Below are 21,753 nucleotides of genomic sequence, written 5' to 3' on the forward strand. Positions count from 1 at the left end.
TTTTTTAAAGAATAGTAATAAAGTTTTAACATTTAAATCAACTCTTTAAAAAAATTAATGCACTTCAAGAACAGCAATATATATCTCCTTCATAAAAAAAAAAATCCCAGAACTATGAAATATATTGATACTGAGGATAATACACATAATAAAGTAATAGGCAAACAGGGAGCCTTTTTCTGAAGCCATTCAAAGAACCAAATATCTAAAGCAGAAACAATGGAACTAGCTAGGTATTTTGTACAGTATGTGCTGGGAAAAGCTAACTGGAAAAAAAAAATTTCCAGAAAACATATTTTTGGAACTCCAATAACCTTTTCACTACTTGAAAAACCTTTTTTAACTTATATATTTAGCCTAATCTCAAAGGAATTTATTTTAAAAAGCCAAGGGTGCAACATTTATTTTTAGAGTAACATTTCTGTTATCCTTTAGTTTCTTTCAAAGATTCTGGGGTCATGATTTATTTTTAGAACTACTGTATAATTGTGACATACATTTCTAGCTTTATTAGTCTTTATAAATGCATCATATAACTATATACTAGAAAAATACAATTCATTTTAATAAACACTGATGGGATGATTAGTTTGCCAAATAACTTACAATCATATTAACCAGTACTGCCAATTATACCTGGAGAATTCCATGAACAGAGAAGTCTGGTGGGCTACAGTCCATAGGGTCACAAAGAGTCAGACACAACTGAAGCGATTTAGCGTGCATGTGCGTGCACATACACATAGGATAAAAATACCCAACAAATAAAAGGCTGTCCCAAAATACATAAAATAAACCAACCCTATCAAAGAAGGTGGGGGGAGTAAATGTGCTAATTGAGAAAGCAAGGTGCTACCTGGAAAAGAGGGCTGGGAGGAATGGGAGTTTGAGGTAGATAACCTTCAAGATTCCTTTCCAGCTCAACCATGTGATTCTAATAAATTACTAGACTACAGTAAATGAAAGAACAAAGACCTAGAACAGCTGAATTGTATTTTAAAAATAAAAGAAATTCTTCACTTGTTTATAGGATATGAATTAAAATTATAACTAAGAGTTTCAAGTAGAATTGTTAGGCAGGAGAGAATTTCACTATATAAAAAACTCCAGAAATATAATAAATAGAAATTTAAAACTGTTTCAGGTAAGAATTTTTCCTTTTAAAAGCTAAGCCTTCCAAATAGGTAATTTCAACCAGCTGAGACATTAGGATTGAAAATATTTTAGCAAGGTAAATACTTGATGAAATAAAAATCATTATTTTTTGATACTATGTCCAGAAAAATAAGATCCTCAGACATTAAAATTTGACTTAAGTATACCAAAATTGTTCTTTACCACTGAGATTGTAACTAAAATACTTCCAAATTACTAAATGAAATTTAGAGTTAAAAGTCTAACAATAACACCAACATTATGAGGTCAATTGCCAGAATTTGTCATTTCATTATTCTTTCCTTTGAACCGCCATACTGGACTGCTTACAAGTTCATTAAAGTACTTGGAATCAAGGATCATTACCTGTTCATTTTTTTTTTAATGTAACCAAACATAACAGTTCCCAACAAGAAGTGTTTTGTATATTACGCCCAAAATAACAAAAATGTAATGTGCCGAGTGCTAATTAGTAGTCTATTCATTTTAATTAAAGATAAATGGATTAGGAAACCATTACAAAAGTTTGATCAACACTGGTTTTACATACTTTACATATATTAAAAATCTCTATAGCTACAACTTATTAAAATTACTAGGATAAACAATCTACAAAACACTTAAGGTAAACGAAATCAAACAAACTTCCTTTCATATGCTCACAAAACATAAATTTAGAAAGGAACATTTTAAAACTACAGGAGGAGAATCAATTCATTAAATAAAGACTTACATCAGTCTATTTAATATTTTTTTTAAGTAAGTACCTTTTCCATTACTATTTAAGGACTCCAAAAAATAATCAAGTTTTGCGAGCTCTGTTTTATACTGGACAGATTTTGTCCTAGATTTACAGTATTTTTAAAAGTAGAATTCCAGACTAAGACAGTTTAATTCCTGCCCTTCTCTTCTCCAGGGAATCTTCCCAACCCAGCGATCAAACCCAGCCTTCCCGCATTGCAGGTGGATTCTTTACCATCTGAGCCACCAGGGAAGTTCAATATGTTCCTGAACTTCTTCAATGTGCACTGTGTGCTATTCACATTAATAAACTACAACTGGGGCAGAGAAAGGGAGAAAAGGAATAAAAGAATCTTAGTCCAGTTAAGTTCCTTCCATTTCTAAACAGTGTAGAAAACAAATGTTAACTGTGTGACAATTTAAAATAAAAGTGGTTGAACTTGATATACTTGAATCTACATTCATGCATAATTTTGGCTTTGAACTACATGACAGTGAATGGACAAAAGTCTACTCTGAAAAAATCTGAGTAAAAATCTGAGGGATGGGTCATGATGAATCATTAACAAGCCCCACCTCCAATTCATCTGGCTTTAATTAAATATTACATTTATGGTAAAGGAGGAACTGAACAGAAAGCATGTTACTCGCTAAAAAACTAAAAATTGTGCACAAGATTTGGAATAAAATTATTCCATAGAGTAAACTGTTGTAACTAAGAAGTCCATTATTTAAGTTGTATACAATCCTTCCATATAATAATTTTGGAAACTAAACTCAGCTTCCACATGAAATCTGATGTTCTTGCTTTCCTTTTTGTGGAGTTCTCCAATATCATCATTCTCCTCTCTGATAGTGCTAGTAGTGAATGGGAGCAAAACAGAAACCACATATCTTTAAAGGTAAACTGAAACAAGTAAAAGATGCTATATTTTATAAGTTCTGGGTCAGCAAAAATTAAAAGTTCTCCTACAACAAAACCTAGAATAGATCAATGAACCATTTATACAGGACATACTATGTAGAAGTAACTGCTACTGATTTTCAGAATATGAATGGATGGATAAAGACAGATAAATATATAGATACACGTTCACATACATTTATATAAATTATCATGATACAGACTGACAATATCAGTATATATTCAGTGGTTCTTTCCACAAATACATGCCTATAAAACTATACTTTCAGACCAAGCTGAGGTACCTGTTTCAAAGGGACTAAAAACACCAACAAACAACCCCAAATGTATCTTTAAAAGCTAGTGATCACAAACTTACAGACTGAATATAACATGACAATGGAACTCCCTATTTACTAGTCCCAAAAGAACACTATGGAAAAAATCCCACAAATAGAAATTCCTATAAAAAACAGTATTTCCCCTTCAAACAGTTTTAAAAACTCCACCAATGGGATGTTTCTCTGGATATGAATGGAAAATTTCATCAAACAATAACTTAAAAGTATTGTATCTGACCTACAATGCACATACTTTATAATTTGGACCATGCTGTAGAACTATACTAAGTTCCTTCTGAAAATTAAATTTCTTAAAAAGTAGTTAAGGTGAATTTCAATTTTATAGTTTTTCTACTCAATATAAATTCTATTGAGGTTTACAATTCTATTCTAACACAATAATACTGTTTGATTTTAGCAACATTTCTCTTATTCTGGACAACTGATAAAGCAACAATTACATAGTGAATCAGTGATGTTCTTGCTCAGAAAGCAGAAAGATTCTGTAAATGGAGAAGAGCTTTTTTCCCTAAGTTGTTAAGTGGAAAAACAACAAAAAAAAAATTAGGAAAAAAATCTTTATTCAAATACTTCTAATACAACCAATTGAAAAACATCCTCCCCGAAAGTAAAAAAAAAACCACCAACACTATACTACATTAAAAAAAGAGAATCAGATGAAGTCTTTGAGTATTTCTATAGTTGCTCTTCACATTAGTCTCAGAATTAACTAAAATTATAAAGCATTTTTATTATATCTTCATAAAGCATGACTTTTAAAGTTAAAATTCCATTTGTTATACTTAAAATGCTGGAGTTGCTTTTATAAAAAAAAAAAACCAATAAAATCAGCTTAAAATAAATTTATTATACAATACAAAAAGTAGGCATACTGGAAAATAAAAGGTACATTAATATACAAAGCAAATAAAAGAAAGCTAAATAACACAAATGGATTAATCCAAACACTAAGATAAAATGCACAACATTTATGCTAAAAATAAAGTATTTCAGAAAGGATATGCATTTCAAATGAAATGTTAATGGTGGAAAAAAAAGAAAAACAAATATGCTAACTTCAAAATGCTTGAATATCAAGAATCAGTAATGGCATAAGACATTAAATTCAACAATATTGGGTACTTTTCAATAACTTTATTTGAAAAGGTATTTAAAATACTGAAAGAATCAAAATAATGTTTTTAAACCTGGCAAAGATTTTCCTCTTTTTTTTTTTAAAGTAAAGTTTGAGGACCTATTCACAATATCTTCTCTCTTCTTCCATTTATACCTTCCAACAAAAATTTCTGGATGCTCATCTTTAACACGATTCTATAAACAGAATAGCTTAGATAACCCTTCTCCACTGATGTGTATTTAAGCCTCATCAACATAGTAAGTGGCACAAATTAACATCATTCTGAAATCTGTACAAATGTGGATACAAAATGAAACATGAAAATTTCATTTTATCAAGTAAAACCCACCTCCATTGAAACAGTAAAACGTAACAATTAGAGCGTGGGAGAGGGCAGCCTTTTATTTGCAAACTACCAATTAAAGACATTCAGTCCCCAAACCACAAATAGCTCTGTGAATTAATATGAATGACACTGTTCAAAGGTATAGCAGAGTTAAGGTATAAAGGTATGGAGAGTGCAGACACACCACTCTCATGTAAACGGCCAAACCAGAAACATCCAGTTAGGATATGCATCTGTACATCAGAGGAATAATTAGCCATAAAATCCTTGGCTAATATTCTCTAAAACTTACTGCATAATTACTTTTTAAATATGTTTAATACTTCAGTTGGGCCAAAAGGCTTTTAAACAAGTTTGGAAGAGAACTTCTTTTCCTAATATCATAGTTCCCAAACTCATATAATCAAGACTTTCTACATCTGTGTTTTCACTTGCATCTAAACCATCCAGGAAAATATTTTTTGCTACACTGTAATTACTATTTTAGACTTTACCCTACACCACATGTATGCCATGATACTAAGAAACTATCAAGTTATCCTCCTGACTCCATCCCTGTCCCTCCAAAATCTTGAAGCTCTGGGGAACTGTGGGGAGAAACAGAGAGGTATATGGAGGAAGGAAGAAGTATGAATAGGATCCTACAGACCTTTACAATTACTTTGCCAAGACAGACTTTAAACATGGTGAATTACTTCAAATTTAGGCTGTGTAGAACCTATAGTCCTCTTAAAAACAAGTTTTGATTCTCAATATTGCATTATTATAACCGAACAAAAGGATTAAAATCTAACAGGTATTTTAGTAGCATACTTACTACCTTCAGACTGAATTCATTTCCTATCTACTCTGAAAGAGTTCAAATAAAACAAGCTTTATGAGATGTAATTATAATTTATCGCAAAAGTTCATTAGCATTTGTGAAATTATTATAATTATTAAAAGCTTAAAACCAAAATTCACCATTCACACTTAAATATAACACAGAAAAAGTTACGTGGGTAATATGAAAATAAAACTGTTCAGGTAAACATTTCACTTGAAGACACTCACTGCTGCTCCCTCTGAGTAATCATTATAGGTTTTTAACAGTGAAACATGTCATTATCTTACATCGGAAATTCTTTGGCTGGAACGCTTTAGTAACATAACACACTCCTGTACATAACAATTCTGACAGAACAAAGGAGTTGCAAAGTGAAAAAGCAAAGATATTTTAAAGTGTTTGACAAAATTTTAAATAAATTTTTAAAAATCTAAAGCCAAAATAAAAGAGTAAAACAAATCTATCTGCTGCTATATTAAATAATTTGGAAATCATAATTATGTCTTTTTACTTTTGTATTTAGCACAGAAATACTTTATATTGCTACTGGAGACACTACATCAATTTTAAAACTGGAAAATAAAGAAATGTGATAAAATTTATGAGTTCAGTGTGTGAGTTTCAGAACCAAGAAATTACCAATTTCTGCTATTATTTTAAAGTGGGATTATTTGACTACATATAGTTAAAATTTTAATTACACCAAGAAAAAATTTAAAGAAATTTTTCCTTTCATTAAAAAAAAATAAAGCAAATTTGCTTTATTTATACTTTTTAAAAGACTGACAAATCCACTTTTTAATCTATTAACTTTACACAAAGATTTAAAAAAAAAAGCCTTATGGCTCCAGCACCCAAGGTTGAAAGCACAAAAAACTCAATAAATATAGTATGCAAAAAAAACTAAAGATGTTTGAAAGGTTAAATGAAGAGCATTCTGAAACTAGAACCCATTTCTTTAGCTTTTCTCTCCCAGACTTTCCATTCTATATACTACAGTTGTAGAGATGTCCTCATTTGACTCAGGTGACACTTTTTTCCATACTGTCTCTTTTAAAGCAAGTTCTTGTTGGAGACTTTCATAGTCCAATGGTCCAAAGGAATGCTAGTTGTTCAAGCAACATACATAATTTATTAGTGCACTTGAGTGAAGAAAGGTCCAAGCTATAAAATGGTATTTTTCAATGATGAATGTTATTAAGATCTGTTAGCATTTTCACCCACCACCATCTGATGTTTTGCTCCATGTTACTCATGTTGACGCCCATGGAAGTTTCTATTTTTGTCAGCTTTGCATAATTCTCATACATTATTAAAAGTTACTTTAAAACTAATGATAGGAAAATTTACTTAGTATGTGTTAAAATTTTTTTCTACTTATAAGTGCTTCGCACATATTAGCTTCAAGTCTAGTTAGGTAATTTTATTCTAAATATTTCCACTTGGGATACAAAGGAATTTAAATTCAAAACAAGTCCCTTAATGCAGTAAACAACAACGAAGACAAAAAGAAAATCTTGTTCCTGAAATTTAAGTCCTGACTCCTTTAAAAAGGAGTATATATGTGCAAAAATATGAAGGCAAATGCACTGATAAAAAACAAATATCACTTTAACAGTGTCAGAAACACTGCATTAAACACTTTCTGTAGAAAAATATTTCATCTATAGTGACATATAAAACTTACTATGAAGCTCTGTAAGGCCTATCACTAATATTATAATCCCTTTCCACTTACATATCCATCCACATAAAAGTAAACTCAATTTGAGACTATAACTGACAAATATTGAGAGCAGAAATAGGTTTTCTCTTTATAGCATGCAGCAGTTTCCAATATGTTTTCTTTTAAGAGTCAATTCTTGAAAATACTGCTAAAACAGTAGAAAAATAGGGAGGAACCTCTGCTCCTAGGCTAACCAGTTTCAGTTTAAATAAAACAGTAATATTTAGTATGTATGTCCAGGATGATAATGTCAACAATTCAACATTACTCACTTGTTATTAGTAAAAATATGAGGCCACTAACAATTAAAGTAAGTTTTATTTAAACTGGTGAACCTCATTTTCTCTCTCAAAAAAAGTTACATAATAATCTAAATAAGAATTTTGCTTACCCTCTGATCACCACCTTCTCTGCGTGGATCAAGTTTTTTAGCAAAGTGTCTCAAATTATCATAGTTATGGAAATTACACAGAGAAACAAGATCCTATAATTAAACAAAACAGGTATTATAAGAAACTGGCTTAGTCAATGGCTATTGTTTTTCCATATTTTAACAAATTTCACTAATACTGTTCAACTTAACTACTATCTCATAGAAAGTACCACTGCATGTTAATAAAGCTGCATGATGCATCAAGAAGACCGAAGTCAAAACAACAAGACATGGACTACAGGCATTTGAAAATTTACTACCATAACCTTAGGGCTCAGGCACTCAAAATATGAAACTTTCATTTTCTGTAAAATGGGCACTATAATAATAGGCCACATGAAGTAATTATTCTATCAAATAACTATAGCACCACAAAAATATAAATAAATACTCTGGTTACAATGTATTTTAATCTATAAGGAATCCAATGTCATTCTCTAGTTTTTGTAAAATATTAAAAAAACTGAAAAATAAACTGGTATTTTAAATGGGAAAATGTGTAGAAAAAATTATGATACTCAGTGCAGACTCTAGGAATTAGTAAATGTAAATAAAATCAAAAGATAAAATACTAGCAACACTTGGGTAACAACAAAAGATACTGAACTAGATAACAGTAGTAGTAATTTTAAATTGCCAATACTTATTTCCTTAAAAAAAAAAAAAGACTCAATCTTTCACTTATGGTGAGGTCTAAATGACTTCTCCAAGTTTAATGTCTTTTGCTGAGCTTTTAGAAACTGAAAACTAATTACAACCATGAAATTAAAACTTAAGCATCAAACAAATTTATAATTTGTGAGGATGATTATATAGGAGCTGTCTGGTAGAGGCAATTTAAAAGTGCTCCTTTGCAAACACAAACATGGCTATTGAGTTACTGACAGACTGGCAGTGAGAATGCAAACAGTCAAACTATGGAAATGAGTAATACAGTAGAACCATCAGATGGCTCAACTTATATGATCATCATTTTCATAAAAAAAAAAAAAAATGCTTACATGACAGAAGTGAATTCCCTTAACACTGTTGCCCATCTTGTCCAGAGGAGGAGACCAGCACATCATGCCCATGACATTGGGGACAACTAAAAGAATGCCCCCAGCGACTCCAGATTTTGCAGGAAGACCAACCTGAAAATAGTTTGAAAAAATGGACACTCATGTTAACATTTTAAAACAAGAAAAGTTATGTCCAACAATAAGGGAACTGGTTAAAATATTACAGTGTATTTCCATATAGTAGCATTCCAACATTAAAATGTAGATAAGTATTAGATTGGTACAAAAGTAATTGCGGTTTTGCATTGTTGAACTCTGCCATTTGATATTGGAACATGTTCTTAAATGTGATAATGCTGTACATCATTTTAATGCACATTTCTTGCTTTATGGTTTTTTTTTTTTTGTTTAATGACTTACAGTGTGCATGTGTGCCAAGTCGCTTCAATCACTGCAACCCCAGGGACTGCAGGAACCACCAGGCTCCTCTGTCTATGGAATTCTCTAGGCAGGAATACTGGAGTGGATTGCCATACACTTTTCCAGGGGATCTTCCCAACCCAGGGATCGAACATACATTTCTTGCAGCTCCTTCACAGGCGAACTCTTTACCACTGAGTCACCGGGGAAGCCCCAATGACTTATTACTTGCTGCTTATGCTTATTTTAGACTAGGGAAATCATGTTAGACAAAAAGCAAATTTCAGTGATTTTCTTAATAGAGTTCAAAATGTGTTGTAAATCAGCAGAGACAATGCACAACACTAACAATACATTTGGCCCAGGAACTGCTAACGAACGTATAGTGCAGTGGTATTTAGGCAGTCTTGCAAAGGAGATGAGAGCCTTAAGGATGAGGAGCACAGTAGCTGGCCATCAGAAATACACAATGACCAACTGAAAGCAGGGTGACAATATACAGCCTTGACCTATTTGGAACCAGTCTGTTGTTCCATGTCCATTTCTAACTGGTGCTTCCTGACCTGTGTACAGATTTCTCAAGAGGCAGGTCAGGTGGTCTGGTATTCACATCTCTTTCAGAATTTTCCACAGTTTACTGTGAACCACACAGTCAAAGGCTTTGGCATAGTCAATAAAGCAGAGATAGATGTTTCTCTGGAACTCTCTTGCTTTTTTGATGATCCAGCCGATGTTGGCAATTTGATCTCTGGTTCTTCTGCCTTTTCTAAATCCAGTTTGAACATCTGGAAGTACACAGTTCATGTACTGTTGAAGCCTGGCTTGAAGAATTTTTTTTTTTTAGGCTTGGAGAATTTTGAGCATTACTTTACTAGCGTGAGATGAGTGCAACTGTGTGGTAGTTTGCGCATTCTTTGGCATTGCCTTTCTTTGGGATTGGAATGAAAACACCTTTTCCAGTCCTGTGGCCACTGCTGAGTTGTCCAGATTTGCTGGCATATTGAGTGCAGCACTTTCATAGCATCATCTTTTAGGATTTGAAATAGCTTGACTAGCATTTCATCACCTCCATTAGTTTTGTTGGTAGTGATGCTTCCTAAGGCCCATTTGACTTTGCATTCCAGGATGTCTGTCTCTAGGTGAGGGATCACACCGTCGTGACTATCTGGGTCGTGAAGATCTTTTTTGTACAGTTCTTCTGTGTATTCTCCCCACCTCTTCTTAATATCTTCTGTTTCTGTTAGGTCCCTACCATTTCTGCCTTTTATTGAGCCCATCTTTGCATGAAATGTTCCTTTGGTATATCTAATTTTCTTGAAGAAATCTCTAGTCTTTCCCATTCTATTGTTTTTCTCTACTTCTTTGCACTGATCATTGAGGATGTCTTTCTTACCTCTCTCTCCTGGCTATTCTTTGGAACTCTGCATTCAAATGGGTATATCTTTCCTTTTCTCCTTTGCTTTTCGCTTCTTTTCTTTTCACAGCTATTTGTAAGGCCTCCTCAGACAGCCATTTTGCTTTTTTGCATTTCTTTTTCTTGGGGATGGTCTTGATCCCTGTATCCAGTACAATGTCAAGAACCTCTGTCCGTAGCTCATCAGGCACTCTATCATCTAGCCACTTAAATCTATTTCTCACTTCCAAAAAGGAAAAGGAGTACGTCAAGGCTGTATATTGTCACCCTGCTTATTTAACTTATATGTAGAGTGCATCATGAGAAACGCCGGGCTGGATGAAGCACAAGCTGGAATCAAGACTGCCGGGAGAAATATCAATAACCTCAGATATACAGATGACACCACCCTTATGGCAGAAAGTGAAGAACTAAACAGCCTCTTGATGAAAGTGAAAGAGGACAGTGAAAAAGTTGGCTTAAAGCTCAACATTCAGAAAACTAAGTTCATGACATCTGGTCCCATCACTTCATGGCAAACAGATGGGGAAACAGTGGAAACAGTGGCTGACTTTATTTTCTTGGGCTCCAAACTCACTGCAGATGGTGATTTCAGCCATGAAATTAAAAGACACTTACACCTTAGAAGAAAAGTTATGACCAACCTAGACAACATATTAAAAAGCAGAGACCTTACTTTGCCAACAAAGGTCTGTCGGCCAAGGCTATGGTTTTTCCAGTAGTCATGTATGGACTTGAGAGTTGGACTATAAAGAAAGCTGAGCACCGAAGAATTGATGCTTTTGCACTGTGTTTTGGAGAAGACTCTTGAGAGTCCCTGGGACTGCAAGGAGATCCAACCAGTCCATCCTAAAGGAAATCAGTCCTGAGTGTTCACTGGAAGGACTGATGTTGAAGCTGAAACTCTAATACTTTGGCCACCTGATGGAAAGAGCTGACTCATTTGAAAATACCCTGATGCTGGGAAAGATTAAAGGCGGAAACAGAAGGCGACGACAGAGGATGAGATGGTTGGATGGCATCACTGACTCCATGGACATGAGTTTGGGTAAACTCCAGGAATTCATAATGAACAGGAAGGCATGGCAGGCTGCAGTCCATGGTGTCACAAAGAGTCAGACACGACAGAGTGACTGAACTGAACTGAGATCAATCATCAAAGGTGATCCTCATAGCTACATGAGAAGTTGCCCAAGAACTCAACGTTGACCATTCTACGGAATCCGGCATTTGAAGCAATTTGGAAAGGTGAAAAAAGCTTCTTAAGTGGATGCCTCATGAACTGACCGAAAATCAAAAAAATCATTGTTTTGAAGTGTCACCAGTGAATCATTTCTTGATCGGATTTTGACTTGAAACAAAAAGTAGATTGTATGTAACAACCTGTGACAACAAGCTCAGTGGCCTGACTGAGAAGGAGCTCCAAAACACTTCCCAAAGCCAACCTTGCACCACAAAAAGGTCATGGTCACTGTTTGGTGGTCTCGTGCCGGTTTCATCCAGTATAACTTTCTGAACCCTGGTGAAATCCATACAACTGAGAAGTATGCTCAGTAAATTGATGAGAAGCACTGAAAACTGCAATTCCTGCAGCCGGCATTGGTCAACAGGAAGGGCCCAATTCTCCTCCATGACAACGCCTGACTGTATGCTGTACAACCTAGGCTTCAAATTTGAACGAAATGGGTTCATCTTGCCTCATCCGCCATATTCACCTGACCCTCGCCAATAGACTACCACTTCTTCAAGCATCTCATTAATGTTTTGCAGGGAAAACACTTACATAACCAGTAGGAAGCAGAAAATGCTCTCCTAACATTCACCAAATCCCGAAGCATGGGTTTTTACACTACAGAAATAAACTTATTTCTCACTGGCAAAAAATGCGTTGATTCTTAATGGTTCATACTTTGATTAAAAAAGATGTGTTGGAGTCTAATTATAATGATTTAAAATTCAGGGTCCAAAACCACAACTACATTTGTATCAACCTAATATTTACCAATACGTTTGTAATATAGTAAATGAAAAGACAGTTACAAAACACTTGGGATATATTTAAATATGGAAAAAAAATTTGAAAGATATACTCTAACGAATTTAACTTGTGGAGACATTCACATTTTTACTCTTTTTGGTTATATTTTCTACTTGTTCTACAGTAAACATGTATTGCTTTTAAGTATAAGTTATTTTCAAAAAAATACTTCATGACTAAAACAATGTGAAATTATCTCTTCCAAGATGATTCTCTGTGGTATACTGGCAGAGAAATTCTAAAGAATAGAGATAAGATGGTACTAATTCAAATTAATCCACTTCAAAGCATTTAAGTTTACATTATGTAAAACTTGACACCAACTATGATAAAAGACAAAATTAACGTCATCAGGACAGTGCTTTACTAATGGTTTATTAACAATTCCACCTCTTGCTAGAAGTAATCTTGCACAAAAGTAGCAAAACAAAATAATCACCTGAATGGAACCTACTAATTTACAGCAAATACCAGGGACAATGGAAGAGATGTAGTACGCAAAATCAATACTCTGACAAACTACATTAAAACTGATCCAGTTTTTTTTTCATTTAAAAATAAGAAAACAGAGGTAGGTTAAGTGGGAAGAGTATAGATTTTTAAAAAAATAATAAAGAGACACAACAATCACAATGTATGGATAGCCCTTATTTGCATTCAAGTGAAATAAACTATGGAATAATGATTTTTAAGATAATCCAGATAATCTGGACATTGACTAAACTTTTAGTACAGTTGATTTACAATGTTATTTTCTGCTGTACAGCAAAGTGATCCAATTATAAATATACACACTCTTTCTCATATTCTTTTCTATTATTGACTAAATATTAGGTTAAAATCCTTTTTAGGTTTTTATAGGTCATAATGTTGCTGTGGATTTTTTGGAGTCCTTATCATTTAGAATTACATACTTAACTATGAAAAGGGTAGGGGAAGTAGGTGTAATAAAGATGAAACAAGACTGCTCATGTATTGATAATTACTGAAGTTGAGTGCCAGGTACATTTATTTTTTATTAAAGAATAGTTAATTTATAATGTTGTGTTAGTTGCAGGTATACAGCAAACTGTTTAAGATATACATGCAGTAAGGCCCCTACATACAAATCTTCAAGTTGCAAGCTTTCAAAGATATGAACGTGCATTTGATTCCAGCAAGAAGCCAGAACCAGTGCTACCAACGTCAAACGTGAGTGAAATTATAGTTTGCCCTGTCTCCTATTGCCAGTGATCCTTCAGCTCTACCATTTCCCACCTCCTCCAATCAGTAATTCTTCTTGCCTGTTCACTCAATGCCAGCCCCTGTATGCCATCTGTTGCACTGTACTACTACACTTTAAAGTATTGTACTGTAAGATTAAAAATGTTTTATTATGTTTTTTTATGTATTATTTGTATGAGAAGTATTATAAACCGTACAGTACTGTATAGCCAAATGTGTTACTAGGATACCTACGCTAACTTTGTTGCACTCACAAATTTGCTCTTGGAACAGAACTTGTTCATACGTAGGGGGCTTACTGTGTTTGTCTGTGTGTGTATATATTTCAGATTCTTTTTCCTTATATGTTATTATAAAATATTGAGTATAGTTCTCTGTACTATACAGTAAACAGGTCCTTGTGTCTGTGTGGCTATTTCTCTGTTCTGTATACAATTTCATCTGTATCATTTTTTTTTTAAGATTCTATACAAAAGTGGTATCATATGATAATGCATTGATTTTTCTATGTTTAACATTTTCAAAACAAAATTTTAGGGCATTACAACTTGATATAGAATGAAATAAGAGAAGTCTCTAACATTTCACAAGTGGCAAATGTACAACAGAGCTCAAAGGAATATATTTTTAACTTGAATACACTTTAAATCCTTTAAAACACTTATTTAAAACACTTTAAATCCTTTAAAACATCTTTGTAAACAAAGATGCTCAATACCACAGTAATGCATGCACTCTTTCTGAACTTAAAGAATTCCTGAAGTACCTAATCACCACCATATTAAATACTAGTAACTAAAAGTAAAGTCTGTACTAAGCATCTACAGTGAAATGCCTTTTAAAATAAAAGTGAAAAGGACCTATAGATTAAACTTCAAGTTCTTAAGAACATGTCATAGACTGCATAACTCTATTTCTTACTAATTCTGTAACAAATTAACCTGAGAATAAGCCTCTCTCTCAAAAATTAATGGACAGCTCTAGAGCTGCATCTTAAAAAGAAGCTAGTCCAGACTAGCTTCCTGCCAGAGAAATTAAGATCAAACAATTACTTACATGGAAAGCAAATTGCCCTGAGAAATCATACATGCCACAGGAATGCATCAAACTGAGTGTATTTCGAACTGCTTCAGGACTCAGTACTCTTTCACCAGTGATTGGGCAGAAGCCACCATTAGCCAGTGTTGCAGCCATCACACTAGCTGACTCACAAGTTACTTCAATGGAGCATAGCTAAAAGGAAGAAAAAATTAAATTCTAAAAATTTAGGCTCACATTATTTTTAGTACAGTTGACCTGTAAGACAATCTATTTTATCTAGTATTTCATAGAGATCTGAAATCTTTCTTCCAAAGGGATAATTTGATGTCATTACACAAAGATTTAAATTTGAACAATAGTCCAGCCCTTTTAACATTTCTCCTATTTCATCAGTTATTCAGGCTTTCAATGGCAGAGCTAGGATAGGAAGAGCCAGACCTTTAGGACTAAGAACTGTAAATTGCCTCATGTGTGATATTCAAGCTTGCTTAAATACTAATGCTTTCTGTAGGATATATAAACATAATTATTTTTAACTCAACAGGGAAAAAAGAGGGATGACCTGTTTTTAAAATAGAGCAACATACATCAGTATTATGATAGTTAGCATCTACATGAAAAATTGCTATTTAAGGAAAAAAGTCTGACATCTTGCCTATAAAAAAGCTCAGTATCCTCATATGGCAACACACAAAGGACTACAGGAAAAAAATCTAAGTTCTAGCCTGAATGCTCTGTGTGCCTAAACCAAACTTATTGCTTTTACACTGTTTATTAACATTCAAATAGCTATTTGATATTGACTATGATTGCTGGATATGGTATAATGAATTAAAAAAAGCAAAGTCCAAGTACACTGTAGGGTAAAATTTTTGCATTTCAGTATCATCAAAATAATGGAAATAGTTTTTACCACACCAAATCCAAATTTATCCATAAAATGAAAACAATAAATAAATGCTGCTTTAATTTCATTAACAGCAACCAAAACTGAGGCGAAAGTGGAAGAGAAAGAGACGATAGGAAGAAGAAGAAAAGACTGAGTTCTCAATTTACAATATTCCTTACTCATAATTCAAGACCTATCAGATGCACAAAAGGGTTTGGAAATAGCAATAATGGAAACTAATTAACTGCAATGAATCAGAGAACTGATTAGGGGTCACTTTTTGACTGGTTTTTACTTTTGCCTCATTATTTTAAAACCCCTTCTCTATTTCTCCAAAACTACAGAATCTACTTATAACACAGATCCACACAGCAAAGACTTATAGTAAAGGTGATTTAATTATGAAAAGCTTTCTAAAAGAAAAAATATTTGAACTCAAATGACCAATTCCTAATTTATAATTAGTATTAATAGAAACTGTGTTTGTCATAAGGCGATATTTCCAATGCGACAAAACCCAATTTGAGAGTACTCTCCTGGTACCCTGACAGATATTCAGTTAGATGTAGTCCTTCTCCAAAAAAGCGATTAAGTTTTCCATGGCTGTCTCTTGATTTCTGCCCTGAAGTACAGAAATTTCACAGTAGATTACTAGTACCTAAGCTATAACAGTCAAATATGTGTATCAAAGGAAAAGAAACTTTAACATATGGAAGAAATCCATATAGGCTAGGGAAAAAATAAGGGCCACTGGATAAATATGTCACTGAACTTAATACATTTTATAGCCTCAAAGAAATTTCATATACGTCTTATGAACTCATCAATGTAATGCAGGAAGTTAGATCAAGCTTATGACACAGAAAATGAAACCAGGGTTCAGCAGCTGAAGCTAAGTCACATGTCTTAAAAAGTGGCCAGGTTAGATTTTGATTTTCTGTTGGCAGTCTGGATTCCCAAGTCATAGTTCTTCACACTGGGCAGGTGACAAGCTGAGACCTGGACTTCTATCAAGATCTACTTCATTATCAACTTTTCTTACTTGTTCTTTAAGATTACTAAAAGGTTAAAATTAAAGAAGCTCAAAAAGTAAAGCCAGGCAAATGTTAAGTGAAACAGAAATTAACAACAATTAGTTACTATGTAGCTATTAAGTATACTACAAACTCATTAGAAGCACCAATGGATCACTTCTTGGCCTTTTGGCTAAGATCAAGTGTAGAAGCACCAATGGTAATAAATCTGTAAGAATGAACTGAAAACACGACAGGAGAAAAAGAATTCCTTCTTCTAAGGAAGACTATCTTAACTTCAGTTCTATCCCATGAAGATATGTAAATGGTCCTCTTCCCCATGAATATGGAAAGCTACTTTAACTTATTAGAAAATCCACTATGTGACACTGTAGAAATGAACTAAACAAAGAAAGAATATGCCACTTTAGAATGCTGAATGTGAACTTTTTGATAAAGAAACAAGTAACTCCTTCAAAGAAAAATTTAAAACTAAGAAAACAGTGCTCAGTTTATAATAAAGAGAAGCAATTGCTGGAGCTGTTCATTAGTTTTCATATTCCTTAAATATAATGCTTTTATAGAAAAAAACATTTCCCTGTTACATTCTGAGATATTACAGGCATAAGATTGCATTTAACATGGGCATTTTTTTCTAAAGTTAATGGGAAATGACTTTCTCTCGGCTCAGAGCCAAGATTTCAGAGACATCTCTATTCTGCAAAATGTGACACATCCACTTATATACATAGTTCATACAGTTAAAGTAAGTTACCTGGAAATAGAAGTCCAATATACCAACCATGTCTGTGCCTTCTGGGAAACACTGAAAAAATAAATAGGCAATTGAAAACACAGGCACACAGGAAAAGAATGCACACAAACAAGATACATGGAGATTAAATTTAAAATATAAACACATTTCATTCTAATTGAGAACAAAATAGGACACAATCTATAAAAGGGTACAAACATGAAATAATGAAGAATAAATCAAAATGTTATCACATATATATTTCAAGATACTAGTTTAACTGACAATAATAAATTGATTCATTATTCATGAACCAAATTATTGGACCAGATACTTAAAATTTAAAAATCAAGTATAACCAACAAAATATACCAATCCTTACACAAAATCTGCATTAATATAACTAGGCAAATATTTGAATGCTACCAAATACAACCTGCTTGAATAATATTAATACGTTGATAGTATTAATTCAAGAGTGGTTTGCAAAAACTTCTGCATGTTAGTCACAGGTAGTTATTTAAAAGCTATTGTTGAGTTTTTAGTATACATCTCTCTATATTTTATTAAATAAAAGAATAATCTGAAAAATAAGCAAAATTCAAAAACCTTTTTTTCCTTTAAGTAATATCCTATTGCAAAATTTCGATCTCCACTTTCTCTTTCAGACTGAAACCTAGAAGGAAAAAAAAACACATTTGCTCTATTTATATACCCTCTGTAGAAGCATGATTGTTCTATAGGTTAATCTGTATAGCAAAGTGCAGTTATAAAGAATACTGACCCTCAGAAAGAGTCAAGGCTGCTGGGTTCTAATCCCAGTTCTGTCAACAGGTCAGCTATGTGGCCTTGGGCATGTCATTTAAGTAATAATTCTTTCTGCATTAATTTTCCTAGCTTTAAAAGAACTGAAATGAACTAGGCCGTTTCTATTTTGTGACTAAAGAAGTTAACTTTTAAATTACCAAATATTCAATTATTAAAATTTACTATTAGTATCTTCTGGCTCCCCTAACAGAACAGTAGTCAATTTCAACTGAGGGAATCTATGGAAATTTAACTAAGAGAGACACATGAAATGGGCCTAACAGCATTTGCTGGATTAACAAATTTCTGAGGAGTCTGGGCAGTGGCAAATAATACAGTATGAACAAAGTTATAAAAGACAGGACTTCATTCAAGAATGCAAATATTCTGATGTGTCTGGGAAACACATGGAAAAGAGTGGAAAAATACCAAACCAACAAAGGAGACTAAAACCAAATTATAAAGATTGATAAATGCTAAAAAATGCAATGGCTTCTGATTGCCTACAAAATGAAAGCTTGAAAGCTTTCAAAAGTTACCTTATCAGGTCTACATTTTAGAAGGATAATTCTGCCATCAGTTTGGGAAAGGAGAAAAAGAAAGGATGAATGATTTATTAGGAGACTAGTGTAATGAGAGCTACAGGAGGTCTCAACTAGGCAGTGATGATAGGAACGGAAGGAGAGGTATGATCAAACATAATACCACTTGGGCAATCTTTCGACCTAATGGGAAGAGGGAAAACAGGGTCAAGTCTGGTACGAAGCCGAGATTTCTAGCACAGTCTACAGAAAGGATGGCAATATCAACTGACATGGGGATCCCTACAGAAAAGAGCAGTTTGGGAAGTACCACATTTATCCGTGGTACACTTGAGAGCTCAACGTCAAAGAGTTCAGAAGGCTGCTGCTTAAAGAGGAACTGTATGTGATATTCTTATTACTGATTAGGGGTAGACAGTTCCTTCTAACTGCATATCTGAATATTTCCATGGTCAGAAAAACTATGCTGGATATGACAAAGTTCTTGGAAATGAACCTGTCAACTTGCCATACTTGGCGACTTGCCATACAACATTGAAAAAGTAATCAATATAGTATAAAGGACTAACTATATTCAGCAATGATCACAATGCCTAACACATAGTTCTGTTCATCAAACACTGTATCAGGTACTTACTATCCACTAGATAACAGGAATACAGAAATGATTTGGAAGACACTCTATCCAGGAATTAAGGAGGTGAAAATCTAATAGCAATGATGAGGCAAAAAGAGACAGAATCATAGAATAAGTTCAATAAAATATGGCAATATGAGCGCACAGAAGAAAGGCGAGATGAGATTAATAAAAAAACTTCCTGGGAAAGACACTTAAGCTGATGAATAGAGTTGGTAAGGTAGACAACCTGAAACACAAAGCAACACCTAGTTTATTTTCATGCCAAAAATGTTTAAGCCTTGTCTAATCACTAGGAAACAATCCTATTCAAAATGGGGAATGTCAACGGGCCAGATCTGGTCCATGCTTTTATAAATGAAGTTTTTTGAAACACATCCTCACAGTGTTTATTGCTTGCTTTCCTACTAAAGCAGTAGAACTGAGTAGTTGCAACAGAGACCATATGGCCCACAAATACAACATATTTACTATCTAGTCCTCCTTCACAGAAAAACTTAATTTATGTTCCACTGACAAGACAAAAAAAAAAAAAGCCATTTAATAAAATTTTAAAAAGCAAGGGTCTAGGTTAGGAGGACTGTTCCATTTTAAAAAGACAAAAAAACTACCTCACATATATATATATTTATATACATGTACACGTATGTGTGTGAAGAGATCCACGCTTGTTTTAAACTGTTCATCTAAAGAGAGAAACAAGCTGAGAAAAAAGCAAATGAGACAAAATACTGATCAGAAAATATCAGTGAAAGATGTTCAGATTTTCATGATTTGTTGTTTCAACTTTTCTATAGATTTCTAAATTTTAAAATAAAATGTTGGGGCAAGAATCAAGTTAGCCAGGCACAGAGAGATTACAAGAGGAAAGATAAGCATTACAGGCAAAGAAAAAATTAAGAAAGTGCCAGTCACTTGACATAAATTTAGGGGCTCTTCTAATTATATGATTTCTCACAAGAAGTTTATCAAAACTAGTTAAAGTTAAATTAAGTGTTCTCCCTCATGTGATTTAGAAATCACGCATTTCTCTCTAATGACCAAATTCTAAGTATTTATTCACTGATGTGCATGTGTGTATGGGTGCTGCAAAGAGCCATGTCTGACTCTTTGCAACCTATGGACTGTAGCCCGCCAGACTCCTCTGTCCATGGGACTCTCCAGGCAAGAATAATGGGTTGCCATGTACTCCTCCAGCGGATCTTCCCAACCCAGGGATCAAACCCACATCTCCTATGTCTCCTGCATTGGCAGGAGGATTCTTTACCATCTGAGCTACCAGGGAACATGCTGAAGTATATATACATTAAGTCAGAAAAGACTATTTAAAATAAATTCCGTAGCCTAGATTTTAAAAATTTCAAGATATCTAACCTATCACAAAAGCCTAAATCAAAAACCAGACTCACGTTGCATTACTGAATCCAACATATTCATTACCAGCCATCTTATTCAAAAACTGCATTACCTATAAGCCAAAATGAGAAACTATTAGTAATCAAAAAACAAAACAGAGAATATAGCATGAAAACTGAGTTCTACATTATACTTACATAGTCAAATTTTTCAGCATTATTCACTCCTTGCTGCAAAGAAATGAGACATAAATGTTAATATAGACTCCATCACAGTTAAGCCTTAAGTGATTATTATATTAAAAATTCCAAACTGCTATCATTATAATTAATATACTGTGCATTAGTACTTTTAAATCTAGGAAATACTCATAATGTAATATCTATAAAAACTTTTTTTCACATGTCCCTACATTAACACCCGCATGTTGAGAATGGATCTGAATTACAAAGGGAATGCTTTAAGTATAACTTCCCAACCCAAAGTTACAGAATTTTAAATACAAGTTCCTCAAATTCCCTTATCTTTCATAACACCATAATCTGCTAGAATATACATTATTATTTGATTTCACATTAAAAAAAAACTTAAAAGTTTTTACCCTTAGCAAAGAATTAAGCATAAATATTATGGTTTTCAATTAAGAACAACCTACTTATATTTCTAAAATATAAGTAGAAATACTTGTATTTCTTAAACCTTAAGCCAGTATTAGAGTTAGAAAATAAGTTATGTTGCAAAACTAATCTCTTACAACTCTAGTATATGTATACATTCTGGATACACTTTACTAATGTAGAGAGATTCTACCTTTAATATCTTACTTGTTATAGCAATATTTGAACTAAAAAAATGTATTTCATAGTCTAAAAAAATTAGCTACATTTGTATTTAGCATTATGCCAATCAGAGAATGGAGGATGTATTGTTTCACCACTTCTATTTCTGACAAGTTAGCTGTTACTGCAAATGTCAATAGGAAAAAACTAGGTAACGTAGGTCAGTTC

The 21,753-nt window shown here is 33.3% G+C and overlaps 1 protein-coding gene across 5 annotated transcripts in view; it reads right to left on the reverse strand.

Moving 5' to 3' along the window:
• The window catches only part of GLS (glutaminase), an 86,781-nt gene that overhangs the window by 31,312 nt on the left and 33,716 nt on the right, over positions 1-21,753 (reverse strand). For 3 of the 5 annotated variants that reach the window (XM_065930938.1, XM_065930942.1, XM_065930941.1), the window contains 7 exons: positions 20,944-20,976; positions 20,800-20,858; positions 18,014-18,080; positions 17,426-17,476; positions 14,764-14,940; positions 8,612-8,743; positions 7,569-7,661 (listed from right to left, as the gene is read on the reverse strand). In XM_065930938.1, the coding sequence (XP_065787010.1) occupies positions 7,569-7,661; positions 8,612-8,743; positions 14,764-14,940; positions 17,426-17,476; positions 18,014-18,080; positions 20,800-20,858; positions 20,944-20,976 (612 nt within the window). Of the gene's footprint in view, positions 1-3,989; positions 6,616-7,568; positions 7,662-8,611; positions 8,744-14,763; positions 14,941-17,425; positions 17,477-18,013; positions 18,081-20,799; positions 20,859-20,943; positions 20,977-21,753 lie in introns of those variants that run through there. The other 2 variants (XM_065930939.1, XM_065930940.1) reach the window with 2 other exon arrangements.

This window comes from Muntiacus reevesi, chromosome 3 (assembly GCF_963930625.1).
Source record: "Muntiacus reevesi chromosome 3, mMunRee1.1, whole genome shotgun sequence".
Classification (NCBI taxonomy): Eukaryota; Metazoa; Chordata; class Mammalia; order Artiodactyla; family Cervidae; genus Muntiacus; species Muntiacus reevesi.